We start from the raw sequence: 21000 nt of genomic DNA, 5'->3' as shown, positions 1-21000 counted from the left end.
ACCCAGGTTGACAGGGCTGTTAAAAGGCGTACAGTGTTTTAGTTTTTATTAATAGAGGGATCGAGTTCCGGAACCAAGAGGTTATGGTGAAGCTGTATAAAACTCTGGTGCGGCTGCACTTGGAGTATTGTGTACAGTTCTGGTCACCGCACTATAAGAAGGATGTGGAAGCTTTGGAAAGGGTTCAGAGGAGATTTACGAGGATGTTGCCTGGTATGCAGGGAAGGTCTTACGAGGAAAGGCTGAGGGACTTGAGGCTGTTTTCATTAGAGAGAAGAAGGTTGAGAGGTGACTAGGAAAGATGTCAGAGGTTGTTTCTTTACTCAGAGAGTAGTAAGGGAATGGAATGCTTTGCCTGCAACGGTAGTAGATTCGCCAACTTTAGGTATATTTAAGTCATCATTGGATAAGCATATGGACGTACGTGGAATAGTGTAGGTTCGATGGGCTTGAGATCGGTCTGACATGTCGGCACAACATCGAGGGCCGAAGGGCCTGTACTGTGCTGTAATGTTCTATGTTCTATGTTCTAACTTGTCTCTCTGGATTTGTGATTCATAACATTTTGGAGTCAGATTTCATTGTGAATTTGTATGAATTCCAGGAAGTCAGATTATTTTGGGTCAAATTCTCTTTGTGTGGCTGCGTAAAGCCTAAGTCTGCCTCTTGCTTATTTTCATCCCTGCTCACCCTTATGTGATAATGTTGCAGATTTTGAAAAAGCTTTGCAGATGAAAATCATTATTTTAACATCCAACCCATTTACAATTGATGCTTGAACATTGTAAATGAGCAAATTCTGCAACTTGTATTGTCAAATTATGGGATGATCTATTTCTTGTAAATCACGCTTTTTAGCTCAGTGCTTGCTTCCTTATCTCATTCCAGGGAACAGTGCCAACTGTGAAGAGTAACATTATTCTCTGGGTCACCTGCAAAATGCAGAACTAAAATTTCCCACAGTCAATTTGAATTGTCAATTCAGGGAATGAATATATAAAATATAATCTATTTTAATTTGTGATAAGTGATTGCTATATATTTCTGAAACATTTTAATTTTGTGTTAGTAATGCAGATTGAAGAACAAACAATCAACATAGATTCTGACATTGAATGATATTAAATATCTGCACTAGAACAAGGAGTTCAAAGAAATTCCAGAACTGAAGTCACTGCATCCTCAAACTAAAATTTGCTTACGAGTGCCATCTCTAAACAAATCCAGAAAGACATTTTCACAACTTCACCTCTTTCCACACCTCAACCTTCAGGTCCAAGGGTCACATCATAAAACATAGCCAATGAAAGACAGAAATGTTCCCCATAAATTATACGATGCAGCTCCATTGATTTGTTCTGTGTTTTCTGTTATGTTGATGAAAAGCTCCCCGGTGGCTGAGGTGTACAATCTAGAACAAAAGCTTAAATTGCTGGAAAAGTGAGCAGGTCAGGAAGCAGCGGTAATGGGAACTGCAGATGCTGGAGAATCCGAGATACCAAATTGCAGAGCTGGATGAACACAGCAGGCCAAGCAGCATCTTAGGAGCACAAGACCATTCATTGGGGGTGACCATGGGTATCCGCATGGGCCCAAGCTATGCCTGCTTCTTGATAGGTTACGCGGAACAATCCGTCTTCCGTGCCTACACTGGCCCTAAACCCCACCTCTTCCTCCGTTACATAGATGACTGTGTTGGCGTCACCTTGTGCTCCCACGAGGAACTTGAACAGTTCATCCACTTCACCAACACCTTCCACCCCAACCTCAAGTTCACCTGAACTATCTCTAATACCTCCCTCACCTTCCTGGGCCTGTCTGTCTCCATCTCAGGCACCCACCTCGAAACCGATATCCACTTCAAGCCCACTGACTCCCACAGCTACCTAGAATACACCTCCTTCCACCCTCCTTCCTGCAAAAATGCCATCCCTTATTCCCAATTCCTTCGATTCCACTGCATCTGCTCCCAGGATGAGGCATTCCACTCCTGTACATCTCAGATGTCCTCGTTTTTCAAGGACCGCAACTACCCACCATCACCCCACCCTGCAGTGGTCGAGAATGCCCTTGACCATGTCTCCCGCATTTCCCGCAACACATCGCTCATACCCCGTCCCCGCAATAACCACCAAAACAAAATCCCCATTGTCCTCACGTACCAACCCACCAACCTCTGGATCTAACGCATCATCCTCCAACACTTCCGCCATCTACAATCCAACCCGACCACCAAAGACATTTTTCCCTCCCCACCCTTGTCTGTTTGCGAGAGGGACCACTCTCTCCATGACTCCCTTGTCTGCTCCACACTCCCCTCCAACCCCACCACACCTGGCACTTTCGCCTGCAAACACAGGAAGTGCTACACCTGGCCCCACACCTCCTCCCTCACCCCCATCCCAGGCCCCAAGATGACGTTCCCCATCAAGCTGATGTTCACCTGCACATCTGCCAATGTGGTACACTGCATCTGCTGTACCCTCCTGTAGAGGAGGCTGTGGCCTCCTCTACATTGGGCAACCCAAGTGGAGGCTTAGGGATGGCTTTGCAGAACACCTCCGCTCGGTTCGCAATAAACAGCTGCTCCTCCTAGTCACGAACCATTTTAACTCCCCCTCCCATTCCTTAGACGACATGTCCATCATGGGCCTCCTGGAGTGCCACAACAATGCCATGCGAAGGTTGCAGGAACAGCAACTCATATTCTGCTTGCGAACCCTGCAATGGTATCAATGTGGATGTTACAAGCTTCAAAATCTCCCCTCCCCCTACTGCATCCCAAAACCAGCCCAGCTCATCCCCACCTCCCTAACCTGTTCTTCCTCTCCCCTATCCCCTCCTCCTACCTCAAGCCACACCTCCATTTCCTACCTACTAACCTCATCCCACCCCCTTGACCTGTCCATCCTCCCTGGACTGACCTATCCCCTTCCTACCTTCCCACCTACACTCACCTCTACTGGGTCCATCCCCGTCTCTTTAACTTGTCTGTCTCCGCTCCACCTATCTTCTCCTCTATCCATCTTCGATCCGCCTCCCCCTCTCTCCCAATTTATTTCAGAACCCTCTCCCCCTCCCCTTTTCTGTTGAAGAGTCTTGACCTGAAATGTCAGCTTTTGTGCTCCTAAGATGCTGCTTGGTCTGTTGTGTTCATCCAACTCCACACTTTGTTATCTCAGGTCAGGAAGCATCTGTGAGGAGAAATCAGAGTTAATGTTTTGGGTCCGGGGCCCTACCTCAGTACAATCTAGAACTGGATTATTTTGCAGATCATCCGGTGTTAATCTGTCTAAAGAAAATCAATAAAAAGCATATCTAGAGGGGCTTTGATTTTAGCAAATCTTAACTGCCATTGAAAGTGAACTAGTAATGAAGGAAAGGTATTATTACCACTCTAAAAGGACTTCATTCAATGAGAATTTGCGAAATTCATTAAACTTTTCTTTAAGTGTCTTTGGAAATTTGACAATATTATTTATGACTCAGTGGTAAATCAGGTACCTATATCACTTCTATTGTGAAGCTAATCAGTGGACAAATTTCACACAAGGCCGTTTATCTCCACACACCTTTCCTTTCGCATTTTTGCCAAAGGTGACTTCTATATTGTATTTTTGAAAGCCGTGATTCACTCTTTTAAAATTAGACTTAAATATTCAGCTTACCTGACCTGCCTGTTGCTGCTGTGAATTATGTAACATGGTAAAATCATTAAAACTGCAAAAGTGAAAGAAAGTTGACTCAGGATCAGGGAAATCCCCTTCCACAGAATTTTCACAGCTTTCACTGGTCAGGATTACGCAACACGAAAGTAAAAGATCTCCATAAATAGGAGCTTTTGGACCTGTCTACAGCACAACTTCATTCAACAGAGAGAGTGGCACTGAAGCAAACAGAAGATCCTTCTGCAGGAGCCTATTCAGCAACAAAATCAAAGATGAACAGAGCAACAGCTGTAATGACTGTTATCCTGCTCCTGTGTACTACTGCTGTACTGGGTATGTTAACATTTCTGTGTTGTGTTTAAGTTTTTCCTGCCGTATAATATGGAAAGGAGTCTTTCTGCTGATTTATTGAGCAGCCGTACGTGAGACAATGTGTTGACTGGTTGTTTATTAAAGAATTAAACAGTCACTGATACATGTTTTGATAATATGATATATACGTTTTAATACTGAATTCAGTGCTTAAATAACATATCACTTTTCTGTCAACTGCAATCAAAATCTGAATTGAAGTTCAGTTTATTTCATTTACAGGTATTCCAGTCCCAGGTAATCAAGGACGGTGTCGGTGTCCTGCGACCAGCTCCAATTTTATTGATCCAAGAACCATCAAGACTTTACAATACCTTCCCAAAGGATCAAATTGTGAGGCAGAGGAGATAATGTGAGTAAATGGCTTGAGTATCACCTTTAACTTCTCTCATTTTCCTATTCCTATTGAGATGATGCAATTTCTTTGTAAATAAGTTGGATCAATTGCAATTTCTTCATGTAGCGGATTTGAAGGATTGTGTTTTGATGACTGATTCTTACCTTCTATGGGTAATATCCAATTTCTGTGAGTTGGATTTTGAAGTTTTATGTTTTCCTCACAGCGTCACCAAGAAAAGTGGGCAGCAAGTTTGTGTGAGCCCTGATGCCAAGTGGGTGAAGATAATCATTAAATCCAGGAAAGGTTAGTGCTTGTAAACTTGTATTTGTTATCTATGAATAAATCTGCTCGAGTGGAGTGCTTTTCTCATGTGTGTCCTCGGCTCTTTGGCCAAGGCTTTAACACCAGTCTGCTGCCCACTCCTGCAGGCTCTTGATGCATTCTGTTACTTTGTCCCTAAATCTGGTATTTGCATGTGAGCTGTGAAAGTGGATGCTAACGAGCTCTTCATCCACAGTGGCAGAGGGATTGATTCCTACACCGTTCTCAGCCTCACCCATTTGTGGTAAATCGGGGAGGAGCTGGGGGTGTCACTTGTCAGTAACCTGGTGCAGGAATGCTGGGTGATTCCATGCTCCAGCACCCACGGTTGACATACCTTCAGCAGCCAGCTGATGTCGGCCAATTCAATGTATCCCAGTGATCAAAACGGGAACTTTCACTCCTTTTCATGCTTCCTTCCGTCACAGTCAGCTCCATGATGTTCTGCTCTGCATTGTAAACAGCCCTAGTGCATAATTGTTGAACCTTTTGTTAACTGCTCTCACTATAAAACAAATATCTACAGTTGTCAGGGGAATAATTAATTTATTTAATTTTATTTCAGGTTCCAGACCACGTAACTAAGAATTGAAGCTGCAATGGGATTGACTGGATTGCCCACCCGGGGAACTTGCCGTAGAGTGAACACTGAAGTGAAGGAAGTCACTGCGGGGCATTCCTCTTTCTGATATCACCGTTCGATATGTTGGTTGAGCATTAAATCTCTGAAACAATTTTCAGTGTTTAACCCTTTTGCGCTGTAGTTGTTTACACATGGTCTAAGAGGTCAGGCAGCTATTGCGAAACTTCGTGCCGCGCTGCCGGTTTTCTTTTCACGAGATAAGTTTTGTAGAATTATTCTGGATGTGATCTGGCAGTGTTAGGAGATGCCGTACAACTGAAAGCAATCTGTTAACTTACTCCATTCGCATTGGAAAATAATTTGTGTTCACCGAAGAGGTGGACAGGAAATATTAACGGCCTTATGAACTTGGGGAGAAATCAAAATAAGACAAATTTGTCGGCATTTAAATGTTATTGTTTGAATTAAGATAATCAATACTAATTTTTCAACAATTTGATTTATTGATGGTTAGAAAATTATTTCACAAAATTTGTGCATGGTTGCCAAACTCAACACTTATCCTCCATTCCTTTTTGCTTGTGTGACTGTGCTGGCAAGCTCCTTTGTTGAAATGCTGCAGTCCTTGTGGCACTAAAGAGAGGAGAAGTCTGATGACTGGAGGCACAGTGGTGCAAGGCAAAATAGATAAGAATGGTCAAGTGAGGGAACAAAAACTATGTTTTGAAGAGGTGCAAATGAGAAGATGCAGAACGGCGAACAATACCCTACTGTCCAATGAGAAGGTGGAGCAGGCAGGACTTATGATTTGTAAAATGTTCACCATAGTGTTGATAATGGGACTGTAAAGTGGCCTGTCTAAAATTGATATCACGTTTCTTTAGCCTGTGCTGAGCTGTAGTGGAACAATATAGAAGAATGAAGACACAATATTCATACAGGGAATGTGGAAGTACAAGAAGATTGACATTGTTTCAAATTTAGCTGTAAATTCGTTTGAAACAGTCTTTCTGTGCTTTTGAAAGCCTGTGCAGTCTACATGATTTTGCTGCCGTGTTTACATCAGTTATTTACATTTTAAGTGAACCTCTCCGGACTTTGTTTGTATGATATCAAGCCTCCAAAACTGAAGTCTGTGCAAAGAAATGATGTTTGCGAAATACTAACATTTTGGGAGAAAATGCTGCTTATCATTAATATTAATCAGAAGTAATAGCATTGATAAATAAAACTCTTCTCTGTGCAGTGACATTTTTGTACAGATGAGTTTTCAGCCTAGGATTTTGTTGACCTCAGAAAATTTTGTGTAAAAGTTGTATTGTATACAGGAGTGCAACTCCAAAAATGCTGTATGTATCTGAATTATATGTATATGAGTTATTTTAGGTTTTTGTACCTTTAAATCCTTTTTAAGAGATGAAAATAAAGAAAATTTCATGAAGAATACCTTGTCACCATTTCATAACCTTCAGCAAAAACAATTGTTGAGTAGGTTTATTTAGTGATATGACTAAAATTAACAACCTGTTCAGGTCAGTCCTTGAGAAGCATGAAAACAGGCACAATATTTGCACTGTGAAAGATTTGAGATTACACACCAGCTAAATCTCAATGGAACAAAAACAAAGTTGCAGGAAAAGCTCAGTAGGTCTGGCAGTATCTGTGAAGGAAAGAACAGAGTTAACGTTTCGGGTCCGGTGACCATTCCTTGGAACTTCCTCAACAGTTCACCAGACCCATAACATTAACTGTGTTTTTTCCTTCAGAGATGCTGCCAGCCCCGCTAAGCTTTTCCAGCAACTTCTTTTTTTGATCCTGATTTACAGCATCCGCAGTTCTTTCAGTTTTTATTTAAATCTCAAATGGGTTGTATCATGGCTAGTCACTGATTTACACCCCCAAACCAACACTGCTCTGAACTGAATGAACATGTAACTTTATCGGAGCCCATGGTGGGACAGTTGCATACTTGTTCCTTCCACTCTTAACTCACTCAACCTAACTGTACAGGATGTATCCTACATTCAATGTGCATTTACGTTAATAAGTCTGCCTGAGCCAAACAACAGTCAAATCACTGCAGGAGTCAATGGATGATCAGTAGAGACATGGGAAGCAGCTTTATCATCTTAACTGAGGTTTGCATCTTGTCACAAGGACATGGAGATTTCTTCAGATTGCCCTGTTCCCTGGCCCCCACCCACTCCATCTTTAATCCCATGGAGTCCATGAATTTCAGCATTGCTTCTTGCTCATATTCATAGTATCTCCTCTTTACTATTTCCTCCAGTACGACACCAACTTTCAATAGTGACTGGTCAGGGTAGACTGCAGTCACATTGCCGTGTACTTGGGGAAAGAGGTTCTATTAGTTCAAGGATTTTTGATATTCAATAGCAGCATATTAATCAATCAATTGAAGATGGTGGAGGTTAATATATCTGTTTGCAACAGCGCAAAATCATTATAGTGCAGAAAGAATCCATTCAGCCCATCATGATACTGCCAACTCTCTGAATGAGCATTCCACTCAGTGCTAGTCTCCTGACCTCTCCCCTTAATTCTTTTAAAAAACAACATATTGTAGATGCTTGAAATCTGAAATAAAAACACAATGTACTAGGTATACTCAGCATGTCCGGCCACATCTATGGAAAGAGAAATAGAGATCATGTTTTGAGTTCAATCTGACTCTTCTTCAGAGCTGTGGATTTAAAATGATAATCCTGATTCTTCCTCCATTGATGTCAGCGGCCTTGCAGAACTTCTCCAAAACCTTCTGTTTATATCCCCTTAATTTTTGTTCTTTTTCAAATGGCTGTACAATTCTCATTTAAGTACTGCAGCTGGACCTGACACCACCCCATTGTCACGCAGCGCAAACCAAGTCCTACCCACTTGGCGCATGAAAATAGCTTTTACTTGTAGCATTTTTGTTTCTTCCACAACTGCATTAAATCTGTGCTTTTTCTTTATTCTCAATCATTTCAGGAGTCAGAATATTTTCTCCCTATTTACTCTGTGCAGATCTCTTATGATTTTGAATACTTCAGTCACATCTCCTTTCCCTCTTGTTTTTGCCAAGCAAAGCAGGCATGCTTTCTCTCTTCTACCTTTGTAACTGAATTTCCTCAGCACTGGTTTCATAAACATTATCTAGCCCCTCTCCAGTGCTCTCACATCCCTCCTTGACTGTGCTTCCAGAACCTGAAGCAAAGCTCCAGATGAGGCCAAATAAGTGTTTTTAATAAGTTAAACATCACCTCCTTGCTCTTGTTTTCTATGTGCTCATTAATGAACCCATACTACTGTGTGCTTTACTAACTGCTCCCTTCACCTTTCCTGCCATCTCTCATGAGCTAGGCACATACTTAATCAGGCCTCTGTGCACCTTCAGAGCACAAAAGCTGAAGTTTCGGGCCTAGACCCTTCATCATGATGAAGGGTCTAGGCCCGAAACGACAGTTTTTGTGCTCCTGAGATGCTGCTGAGCCTGCTGTGTTCATCCAGCCTCACACTTTGTTATCTTGGATTCTGCAGCATTGCAGTTCCCATTATCACTGTGTACCTTCACCTTCTTTAGAGTTATTCCCTTTATCTTGTGCAGTTTTTCCATGTTCTCCCAAAGAAGATGTACTACCTCACACTTCTCAGCATTGAACTGTTGCTGACTCCTATTTGTCCATTCTACCTACTTGTCTGTGTGCTTTTGAAGTTCTACACTATCCTCTTCATTGGTGACAATATTTCCATGTTTCATACCATCCAAAAAATTTGAAATTGCAGCCTATGCACCAAGATTTAGACTAACATGAGACCAGGATAGTTAGTTGAGGATTTAGACAAGCTGAGTGAGTAGACAAACACATAGCTGATGCAGTACAATGTGGCTAAATGTGAAGAAATACATTTCGGTGTGCAAGACGTAAAGGCAGGAGCCGTATTTAAATAATGATATATCAGGAAGTGCAAAGGGATCGGTCCTTGCACACCAGTCAATGAAAGTAGACAGGCAGGCACAACATTCAACGATGAAAGCAAATGGTATATTGGCCTTCAAGAGTAAAGAACATTAGTGTACAGGAACAGGACCTTTGGCTCACCAAGCCTGTGCCAAACATCAGACACTTTTCTAACATGTTAATCACTACACCATGAGCTGTCATTTTCAGCAATAGCCATTTATGTTGCAACTTATTTAATTTGCAAATCTACATATACTGCATCTATCTTTCTCCACAGCATGTTTTTTCCTCAAAGAATTCCAATAATTTGGCTTAACATGGTTTCCATTTCAGAGTCTGTTGATTCTATCTGATTACCGTGAGTATTTTCTAAATGCCCATGCCAGACAATATGCTAATAAGACTTCTGTAGCTGAGATAATGGGAACTGCAGATGCTGGAGAATCCAAGATAATAAAGTGTGGAGCTGGATGAACACAGCAAGCCAAGCAGCATCTCAGGAGCACAAAAGCTGATGTTTCGGGCTTAGACCCTTCATCAGAGAGGGGGATGGGGAGATTGCTTGAGAAGGTTGCTCTCTCATTAGAGAGAGATGACTGATGATGAGTTTAACCTGAAGGTCATCATGCCTTAGGTGAGGGGTGAGATCAAGAAGGCAGCTCCTTCACGGTGACTTTGGCTGGTGCAGAGATTGAACGCATGTTGCTTGTGACACTCTACATCACAGTTCAGTCGTCTAGCCAACTGAGCTAATGGATCCCCTACCACCCCACTTATCCACCTTGCTACGAACTGATCAAACCCAACATAACCCCATGCTCCTACCTTAACTCAGATCACTTAAAGAATGAAATTCTACGAGAATCATGCTGCTCTGTTGTAACTAACAGCTTCATATTATCCAAGACCTTATGTGTGGGAAGAATGCCATGTTTGTACATAATAGTCAGCTGTAAATAAATGTCAGTTACATTCTCCAGTACCATGATATTTATACACAGTTTCTTATATTATGGGAGATAATATAAGCACTACTGCATCTGGTAACAAGCCATACCATTCACAACCTGCCTGGGACTATCTTCTGCAGAAACACCCCATCAGGACTTTATTGCCTGTAGGCCTGACAATTCTAACATACTTCTTTCTGTTCTCTGACATTCATAAACTTGAAGTCATCCAAAACTCTTCTGCTTCGATCTTTAATTACATGCAGTCTCATTTATTCATTAGCCCAATACTTTATGTCCTGTGTGCTTCCAGTTTAAAAACATCTTGACTTTAAAATCAATTCAGAGATAGTAGACTTTAAAATCCTCACTTTTGTTTACAAATCTCTCAGTGGCAGCTCCTCTCCCTATCTCTACAGCTATTTATAGCCCCATTGCCATCTGAGACACCCGGTCTCCTCTAATTCTGCTCTCTTAAGCATCTACAATTTTAGTAATTTACTTTTAGTGGTTGCACTTTTCATAAACTGCCTTTAACAGAAACTCTGCAATTCTCACCCTATATCTGTCTGCCTGTCTTCCTGGCTTTCTCTTGCTCTTTAAAAACTATTGCTTTGACCAAGGCTTTAATTGTCCAACCTAACATTTCTCTACAGGATGTGGTATCATATTTTAGATTAGATTCCCTACAATGTGGAAACAGGCCCTTCGGCCCAGCAGGTCCACACCGCCCCTTGAAGCATCCCACCCAGACCCATCCCCATGTAACCCACACACCCCTGAACACTACAGACAATGTAGCATGGCCGATCCACCTAGCCTGCGCATCTTTGGACTAACAATGCATTGGCACAGGTTATTGTCTTGAAATCTCAATATAACTAGATGTTGTCGTCTTAAAAGTATTGCACCTAATCATTTCTGATCTTAATTTATCCACTTTGGCTCAGTGATTAGCACTTCTGCCTCACTGCACTTGTGACCTGAGTTCAATTCCACCCTCAGATGACTGTCTGTGTGGAGTTTGCATGTCGTCCTCATGTCTGCGTAGTTTTCCTCTAGGTGCTCCGGTTACCTCCCACAGTCCAAAGATGTGCAAGTTGGTTAGATTGGCCATGTTAAATTGCCCACAGTGTCTAGGGATACACAGGATAGGTGGATTAGCTATCGGGAATGCAAGTTTACAGGGATGGGGTGGGCTGCTCTTCAGAGGGTTGGGATGGGCTGAATGGCCTGCTTCCACACTGTAGGGATTATTCAGCTCACTGCCAAAAGGAAAGTTGTGGTTCTCCAAAGACAAATTCGCTGACCAGCAGATATAAATTAGTTTTAATTTGTTGGCGCTAAACTGAAACCAACAGCAAAAGATTACGTGTAAGTCAAATTTTGAGGGCTGACAGAAAGAAGGAGGTGTGTTGCAAGTAGATAAAATTCTGGAGAATATTAAAGGCATCATGATTTATCAGCAAACAGCGTTAAGGCTGAAGGAGTTCATGTGAGGCAGTCCAGCACCTTATCTCTTCTCTGATGGTTGTGGATCAAGGATGGTACTGCAGCCAATGTTTGCAAAGAGTATTGCTTTCAGTGCCATTCCATAGCACTGCACAGATTAACACTGCAGCATGTCTAACTATTACCAGTGCTGTACAAACGCAAATGTCATGCTGCCTGGAGACACGTTTTCAGCGGCTGGCACTGTTTGGAATTTTCTCATATTTAGATCCAAACCCAACCATTCCCCAGCACATGTGGCTTTCAGCAGGAAAAATTGCTGTGTTTGCTGTGGAATAATGTTTTTAGTGTGCGAGGCATACTTCAAATAGCCCGATTACCAAACTGATGGTTAGAATATCTCTTAATTGCCTCACATCAAATGCACAATACACATGTTGTGAATCCACAGTGATCCCTAAGGGGGAATGTCAAGGCTTCAGATTATGTTGGGAGCTAACTATGAATGGATATCATTTTGCATTTGTGCCACACTATACAAAATGTTTCAGTATACTTGGTCACTTTTGCCTCAGCCACCCACGACTGTATTGAAGCAAAGAATATTGAACCAAAGAGATCTTTGGGATCGAAAATAGTGTGATTTCCAGTAATTCACACAGGTTCACCAACACAGCAGCTGTTTGAATGAAATCAGACTCTGGAATTTTCTTAACCACTTTACAAACTCTCAGCCAACACAGTTACAGGCCTCACCACATAAAGTGAAACTGGAATCAGCCCTGGGCAGATTTTCCTTCTGGCTTGTGTAATACTGGTAACATTTGTTTAAAGATAAAGGAATGACATCTTCAAAAATTTCCATACATCATTAGGCAATCACACCTGATGTTTAACATGCCAAGGGATGGGAGGGGCATGTGATACCCAATTTGAAAGTTTTGAACTGCATTTTATCCTCAAGATTTTATCAATAGGATTGCAAAATGTGGGAACTGGTCTAGCAGAGATAATTGGAACTGCTGATGCTGAAGATAACAAGGTGTAGAGCTGGATAAACACAGCAGACCGGGCAGCATCAGGGGAGCAGGAAAGCTGAAGTTTCAGGTCTGGACCCTTCTTAAGAAATGGGGCAGGAGAAGAGGGCTCTGAAATAAATAGATAGAGGAGGAGGTGATGTTAGAAGGTGGATAGTGGAGCAGATAGGTGGAGAGAAGAAGGTCATGTCAACGAGGTGGGGATGAAACCAGTAGAGGTGAGTGTACGTAGGGAGATGAGATGGGGGTTGGTCAGTGAGGAGGGACGGGGGGGTAGATGGGAGGGAAGACGGACAGGTCAAGGGGGCGGGGATGAGATGGACTGGGCTTGGGATGAGGTTGGGGGTGGGGAGATTTTGAAACTTGTAAAGCCCACATTGAGACCTTTTGGCTGCAGGGCTCCCAAGCGGAATATGAGGTGCTGTTCCTCCAGCCTTCGGGTGGCATCATTGTGGCACTAGAGTAGGCCCAGGATGGACATGTCATCCAAGGAGTAGGAGGAGTAGTTGAAGTGGTTCATAATTGGGAGGTGTAGTCGTTTGTCACAAACTGAGTATAGGTGCTCCACAATCTGACCCCATTACCAATGATATATTTCCCTTCCACTCTTATCTGCTTTCCAGAGGGACCGTGATCTCTGTGACTCCCTCGTCTGCTCCACGCTCCCCTCCAGCTCCCACACCCGGTACTTTTCCCTATGACCTTAGGAAGGGCTACGCCTGCTTCTACACCTCCCCCTTCACCTTCATCCCAGGCCCCGAGAAAATCTTCCACATTAAACGGATGTTCACCTGCACATTGTCTGATGTGGTTTATTGTATCTGCTGTTCCCAACGTGGCCTCGTCTACGTCGGGGAAACCCAGAGGGCTCTTGTGGTGTAGTGGTAGAGTCCTTACCTCTGTGCCAAGAGACCTTCAAATTCCAAAACGCTCCAGAGATGTAAAATAACCTCTCCGAGCAGGCTGATTAGAAAATATTGATAGAGACCTAGATGAGGCCTCTTTGGCACAGTGGTAATGTCACTACCTCTGAGTCAGGAAACTTCAGTCCAAGTCCCATGATGTGTGTAATAACATTTCTGAACGGACTGATTAACAATACCATGAAGCCGATCTAGGAATACTCCTTTACCTCTATATCTGACTAACCTAGCTGAGTACTAAAGCTGCTGGACAGAATCTTTGGATAGTGGTGAAGCAAATAAAAAAGGGGAGACCCTACTTGATCTCATCTGCACCGCCCTGCCTGCTGTAGGTGTGTCTGTCAAAGGCAGTATTGATAATAGTGACCACCCTGCAATTCTTGTAGACACCAAACTCCTATCTTCATACTGAGCATGTCTCCCAATGTGTTGTGTGACCCTATTACTGTGTTAACTGAGATATATGCAGAATCAATCCAGCAGCTCAAAGCTGGATATCCATTAGGTGCTGTGGAACACCATTGGCACCAAAACTGAATTCTACCACAATCTGTAACCTCACAGCCAGTCATATCCCTAACTGTACCTTTAGTCTCAAGGTGGAGGATCAACCTTGCTTCATTGAATAGTATAGAATGGCTATGCCAGGATGAACAGCAGGCCTACTTTAAAATAGGTGCCAACCTGGGAAAATTACACCATACTACTTGTATGCCAGTCAATGCAAATGTTACATGGAGCTGAGCGATTTCACAACTAATGGGTCAGATCTACACCTTGTAGTTTGCCTTATTGAGCCATGAATTGTAGCAGACAACAACTAATGAACAAATAATGGGAGGGTGCTCCACAAATATCCTCATCCTCAATTATTGACGAACCCTGCACATCAATGTAAAAGAAAAGATGGAAGCATTTGCAACCCTCAGCCACAAGTGTTGTATGAATGATTTATCTCGGCGTCCTCCTGAGGCCCCCTGCATCACAGAAGCAAACCTTCAACCGACTGATTCACTTCATGTGATATCAAGAAATGAACGAAGACACTGGACACAGTAAAGGTTATGGGCCCTGACAACAATCTGACAATAGTATTAAATACCATGCTCCAGAACTAACCATGCACCTGGTTGTTTGAATACAGCTATAAGTACTGGCATCTCCTTGGCAATGAAAAATTGCCCAAGTATGTCCTGTCTCAAAAGAGCTGGACAAATCCAATCCAAATCACACTGATCAATTACTATCTTATCAATTGACTCTGAATCATCAGCAAAGTGATGAATGTGCTTGTTGATTGTGATACCAAGTGGAATATTTTACTGATGCTCACTTTGGGTTTTACCGGGGTCACTCAGATCTCGATCTCATTACAACCTTGGTCTAAACAGGGACAAAAGGGAGGTGATGGCCTAGTGTTATTATTGCTGGACTGTTAATTCAGAGACCCAGGTAACATTCCAGCGATGTGGTTTCAAATCCCACGGCAGATGGTGGAATTTGAATCTAATAAATATCTGGAATTAAGCATCTAATGGTGCCCATGAATCCATTGATGATTGTCAGGAAAAATTCATCTGGTTCTCTAATGTCCTTTAGGGAAGGAAACTGCCACCCTTACCCGGTCTGGCCTATCTGTGACTCCAGGCCGACAGCAATGTGTAGTTGACTCTTAACTGTCCTCTGGGCAATTAGGGATGGTCAATAAATGCTGCTTGGTCAGCGATACCCTCATCCCATTGATGAATAAAAGGGGGAAAAAAAGCTGATCTCCAGAGGTAAGGTAAAAGGAATTTAACCTCACAACAACATAGCAATTGACTGAGTATGGTATTGAAGAGCCCTAGAAAAATTGGGATTAATGGGAATCAAGGAGAAAGCTTTCCATTGGCTAACAGAAGGAAAGACGGCTGTAGTTGTTGGACGTCACAAATTTCAATAGCTATCCATCTCTACAGAGGTTCTTCTGGGAATTCTAAATTATCTTCAACTGTTTAATCATTTGCATTTCTTTCAACCTAAGGTTTGCAGTGGGAATATCCACTGAAGATTGTATAATGTTAACACCACTCATGACTCCTCAGTTATTGATGTAACCCTTAACCATAGACAGAAAGACCTAGACAACATCCACGTTTATGCTGATGGTGGCATAAACATTTAAAACAGTGCAAGTGTCAGGGAATGGCCGTCTTCAATATTTGAAAATCTCACCATTTCTCTTTGATATTAACATCCTTGGACCTCCCACTAACATGTAATTTAGCAAAAACTGAACTTGATCAGCCATATAAAACCAGTGACGACAAGAGCAGGTCAAAAATAACAAACTCATTGGTCATCCTTGACAATGGGAACGGCAGATGCTGGAGAATCCGAGATGACAATGTGTGGAGCTGGATGAACACAGCAGGCCAAGCAGCATCTTAGGAGCACAAAAGTTGATGTTTCGGGCTCAGGCCTTTCATCAGAAAATCTGCCTAGGCCCGAAACATCAGCTTTTGTGCTGCTAAGATTCTGCTTGGCCTGCTGTGTACATCCAGCTCCACACTTTGTTATCATTGGTCACCCTTGTCCTGATACAAAATTGCAATCTTTGCATCATGCCTCTGCTGGGCCATTGCTCTCTCTCTCTACATGAGACAAAGAAATTCCTGCAGATGCTGCAGGGAAGCTGCATTTCTCTGCTAGATGAGTTCAAACTGTATAATATCAGTGCTTGGAGGTTTTCCCATAACAAGTGAGCTAATATCTTTGTTAAAATCCTGCACCATGAATTCAATATTCAGCTCAACTGTGATAGGCAAGCTTTTGATCATGTCTGGAGCCTCTGCAATGACAATTTCCTTGAAACCAGCATATTTTACATCTGTCAAAATGTTTTTACTGTGTTTTTACTTAATCCTTTTATATGTATCCCTGGCATCATTGTGCCAAAGAACATCGAGACACTATGGTGGAGTTGCAATAAAGTCATTGGCACATGATGAACTTGCCTTGGAGCAATTCCTACTGCATCCTGAGTGTTCCTGCACAGATCTCTCTTGTAAGTAATGAGAGCAGGCCATTAGGCTTCAATGGCAGCTTCCTTCACAGTTGCTGTTCATCTTGAACCAGTTTAATTTTTCTATGGTCACCTCCCACTAGTTGAGGGTGCCATCTCAAAATGTGTTCCATTTTACCTCAGGAATCTGAGTAAGAATGTTGGGAAGTGCATGCTCAATTAAGTCATGGAACTGTTGTTTTTTATCTGACGAGTCAGTATAACTGATGTTGATATAAGGATTTTTGCTCTGAATATAATCTTGAAGGGCTGTAGCCTAACACTGGCATAAACTATGGAGTGACATACATCAGTCAGCGCTGTGATACCTGTGTGCATTGACAATGCTGTTCAGAGAGTCACATTTGGTGATAATCTGCTGTGTTTGGTGCCAATGATCTTACCTTGGATGACTCTAAAATGCCTTAAGGTGTGGTTTGTTCTGAAAGGAGTTAATTACATGAAGTTTGTGGTCACTTTTTGATATGACCAAAGATATAGCTCAGCATTGCAAATTGTATTATTAAATTGTGAGATTTCTCATTTCTTGTAATTCACAAGTTTCAGCTTAGCAACGTGTTTCTCTTTTATTATAATCCCAAGGATCAATGCCAAGTCTAAAATGTGTCACTGTCCTCTAAGTCAGCTATCAAATGTGGAACTGTAGCCAATGTGAAACTTCATTTTGGGGAAGAACATCTAATGTCTAGTCAATTATATCTTGTGAAAGGTGATTCCCTGCACGGTCTCAGCCCCATTTAAACTCTGTGTCAATAAGTCAGTCTGAATAACAAATATTCAGGGAAATGTTTGACAAAGAAACAAAACGGTTCCACTGGTGCAACATCACTGGAGATATATTTATATCAGAGAGGAAGTGATTACATCCTCAAATTAAATGCTGTTTACTGTTTCTTTCCAAATTAAGGTCCAAAGGGACCTTAAGGTCATAAAATCAGCCAGTGGCATAGGGAAATGCTTACAGTTATTCACAAGCTTTAATTTAGTTGTCTAGAATTGGATTGTTTTGAAGCTGTTTAATACTATTTTCCTGGGAACAACTGTAATCAGCATTAAGTTACAAGGGGTGTCTTAACATTGTTTTGAAAGATGCCATTAAACTATGTGTGTACAGGCTGGGGGTGGAGGGCAAAGACATTGGGCATTAGTGTGAGAGGATTCCTCTACGTTAGAGTCTTTGGCTGCGCAGACATCATGCGAAGGTTGGGAAGTCCAAATGATCTGATATAGAATCCCTGTTCTGAAACATGTAAACTTACCAATCCCCCAGCCAGTTGAATTGGGTCTCAAACTAGCATTACCCAAAATGGCTGGCATGATATTGGAAAACCAGCACACTGGGGCTGAAGCTAATATTGTTTACCCCTTTCCATTTTATCTTCATGTCCTCTGCAGTGTCTGAAAATCCTGATCTAAGTGTCCAGGACATGGATTCAAGACAGCCTGTTAGCTGATGTTGAAGCTCCAAAAATTAAAGGCACATTATTGACCTAGAACAAAGAACATAGAACAGTACAGCACTCTACAGGCCCTTCAGCCCACGATGTTGTGCCGAGTTTTTACCCTAAACATGAGGTCTATCTAACCTCCACCCCTATCTTATACTATCATCCATATGCCTGTAAAATAGCCATTTAAATGTACCTAATGAGGCCGACTTCACTACCCTCTCCGGCAATACATTCCACATCCTGACCACTCTCTGAGTAAAGAGCCTTCCTCTGACGTCTTCTCTATGTCTACCTCCATTCACTTCAAAACTATGACCCCCTGTAATACTTACCTCCACCCTAGGAAAACGTCTCTGGCTAGCCACTCTATCTATACCTCTGATCATTTTGTACACCTCTATCAAGTCACCTCTCATCCTTTGTCATTCTAAAGAGAAAAGCCCTACTTCTCTCAACATTTCCTTGTAAGACCTTCCTTCCATTCCAGACAACATCCTGGTAAATCTCATCTGCATATTTTCCAATGCTTCCACATCTTTCCTGTAATGAAGCAACTAGAACTGGACAAAATACTCCAGATGTGGCCGAACCAGGGTTTTGTATGGCTGAAGCAACTTCACAGCTGTTGAACTCAATCCCTCTATTAATGAAAGCGAACACATCATACAACTTCTTAACAACTCTATCCACATGGGTAGCAGTTTTCAGGGAACTGTGGACATGAACCCCGAGATCCCTCTGCTCCTTCAAACTGCCAAAAATCTTTCTGTTAACCCTGTATTCTGCTTTCAAGTTTGTCCTTCCAAAATGAATCGCCTCACACTTTTCTGGGTTAAACTCCATTATACCACTCCTCAGCCCAGTTCTGCATCTTATCAATGTCCCTTTGTAACCTAGAACAGACCCCACACTATCTACAAGTCGACACACCTTCATATCATCCGCAGGCTTACTAACCCACCCTTCCACCCCTACATCCAAATCATTTACAAAAATCACAAATAGAAGAGGATCCAGAACAGATCCTTGTGGTACACCACTCGTTACTGAGCACCATGTTGGATATTGTCCGTCCACTACCACCCTTTGTCTTCTAAGGGTCAGCCAATTCTGAATTCAATCTGCCACATCTCCCCCATCCTATGCCTCCTTACCTTCTGCATGAGCCCACCATGGGGAACCTTATCAAACAACTTATTTAAATCCATGTATAACACATCCACTGCTCTACCTTTATCCACATGTTTGGTCACCACTTCAAAGATTTCAATAAGGTCTATGAGGCATGATCCTCACAAATCTATGCTGACTATCACACATCAAACTGTGCCTATCTAAGTGATCATAAATCCTATCTCTCAGAGCCCTTTCCAATAAGTTGCCCATCACTGAAGTAAGACTAACTGGCCTATAACTTCTGGGGTTTTCCCTATTCCCTTTGTTGAACAAGGAAATTATGTTTATCTTTCTCCAATCTTCTGGCACTATACCTGTGGACAGTGAAGACGAAAGGATCATTGCCAAAGTCCCTGTGATCTCTTCCCTCGCTTCCCATGGAATCCTTGGATAAATCTGATCAGGCCTGGGTGTCTTATCTATCTTCAAGTTCCTCAAAATTCCTATTACATCTTCCTTATTAAGATCCACCTCCTCTAGCCTACCAGCCTGTTTCACACTGTCCTCCTCCACAACTAGGTCCCTCTCGGTTGTGAATACCGACGAAATGTATTCACTAAGGGCCTCACCTATTTCTTGGGGCTTCGTATACAAATTCCCTTTACAATCCTTGATCGGCCCTATCCTTTCTCTGGTCAGTTAGGAAATTGGCTGGGTTGAGTATGACAGAAGATCATGTTAATGGTCAGATACACAAATTCTCGGATATGACTGGTGGCATCCCACATGGATCTGTGTGGCGGATCAACCATTCACCACATTTTTGAACGTAATTGTTTAGATGGTAGGAAAGTCAAATGTTCACAGTTATCAACACCATACAGATTGGCAGCATTGCGAACAGTGTAGGTGATAGCACAAAATATGAAGAAATGTCAGTAGATTTAGTGGATAATAAAAGTGACAAAAGAGAAACAAAATAAAAGGAGGTAGAGGTAATTCTTCAGCAGTACAAACCTTTTGTTCAGAACATACCTGGGGCAGAGTGAGCAGTCTTGACTCCAGATTCTAGGATTTATGTTCTGGTCTTGGAGGAACTGGAGTGTCAGTTTACCAGGAATGATATCTGGACTCCGATGGTTAAATTACAAAGAGAGAATAACTAAACCGTGATTGTAATCTCTTGAGTTTAGATAGTTAAGGGGCAACCTGATCAAAGGTAGTTTAAATAGAGAGCAGCTTTTTCTGTTGGTTGAGGAGGCAAGGACTGGTGGCAAAGTTCAAAAATTAGAGCCAGACCTTTCAGAAGTGAAATTAGGAAATTGTCTTTTTTCGTGGTAGACTTTGGAACTCTCTTCCATAAATGACAATTCCTGCAATGTCAGCTCTTAATTTAAGAAGTCAGAATGATGGATTTTTGATCATCAATCCAGTTAAGTTTTAGTTCAGCCATTATCTCATTGACTGGAAGAACTGGTAGGATGAAAAGCTAAATGATAAATTCCTGCTTCTGTGCTTCTACATCTTTAGAATGCATAGATAAAGTATTCACCAGATATAACAGCATGTTACCTGCTGCTTGCTGCTGTAAACAACATTGATGTGCAAAAGTGAAAGAAAGATTGACCAAGGAGCAGGGAAACTCCATTCCTCGGGATTTTTAGCAGATTTTACTGTTTGAGATTACGCAAAGTGAGAGCAGAGGATCTGAATAAATAATAGCTGTTTTGATCCCTATTTAGCAGAACTTCACTCAAC

The 21000-nt window shown here is 42.1% G+C and overlaps 1 protein-coding gene across 1 annotated transcript; it reads left to right on the top strand.

Annotated features, from left to right (window-relative positions):
* Positions 1-3875: 3875 nt before the first annotated feature.
* LOC125456423 (interleukin-8-like) lies at positions 3876-6628 on the top strand. The gene is made up of 4 exons (XM_048539517.2): positions 3876-4001; positions 4263-4392; positions 4604-4683; positions 5267-6628. Exons 1-4 carry the CDS (start codon positions 3941-3943, stop codon positions 5284-5286), a joined length of 291 nt encoding a protein of 96 aa, XP_048395474.1. The 5' UTR covers positions 3876-3940; the 3' UTR covers positions 5287-6628.
* Positions 6629-21000: the final 14372 nt, after the last annotated feature.

The sequence above is a fragment of the Stegostoma tigrinum genome, chromosome 1 (assembly GCF_030684315.1).
Source record: "Stegostoma tigrinum isolate sSteTig4 chromosome 1, sSteTig4.hap1, whole genome shotgun sequence".
Taxonomy (NCBI): domain Eukaryota; kingdom Metazoa; phylum Chordata; class Chondrichthyes; order Orectolobiformes; family Stegostomatidae; genus Stegostoma; species Stegostoma tigrinum.
The sequence above is the reverse complement of the archived record's forward strand: the minus strand, read 5'-3'. Positions and strand labels throughout refer to the sequence as shown.

Excerpts from the sequence above, each read along its gene's own strand:
- LOC125456423 (XM_048539517.2), top strand. The coding sequence starts at position 3,941 with ATGAACAGAGCAACAGCTGTAATGACTGTTATCCTGCTCCTGTGTACT. Across the intron at positions 4,002-4,262 it reads GTGTACTACTGCTGTACTGG|GTATTCCAGTCCCAGGTAAT; the intron begins GTATGTTAACAT and ends TTTCATTTACAG. Across the intron at positions 4,684-5,266 it reads AATCATTAAATCCAGGAAAG|GTTCCAGACCACGTAACTAA; the intron begins GTTAGTGCTTGT and ends ATTTTATTTCAG.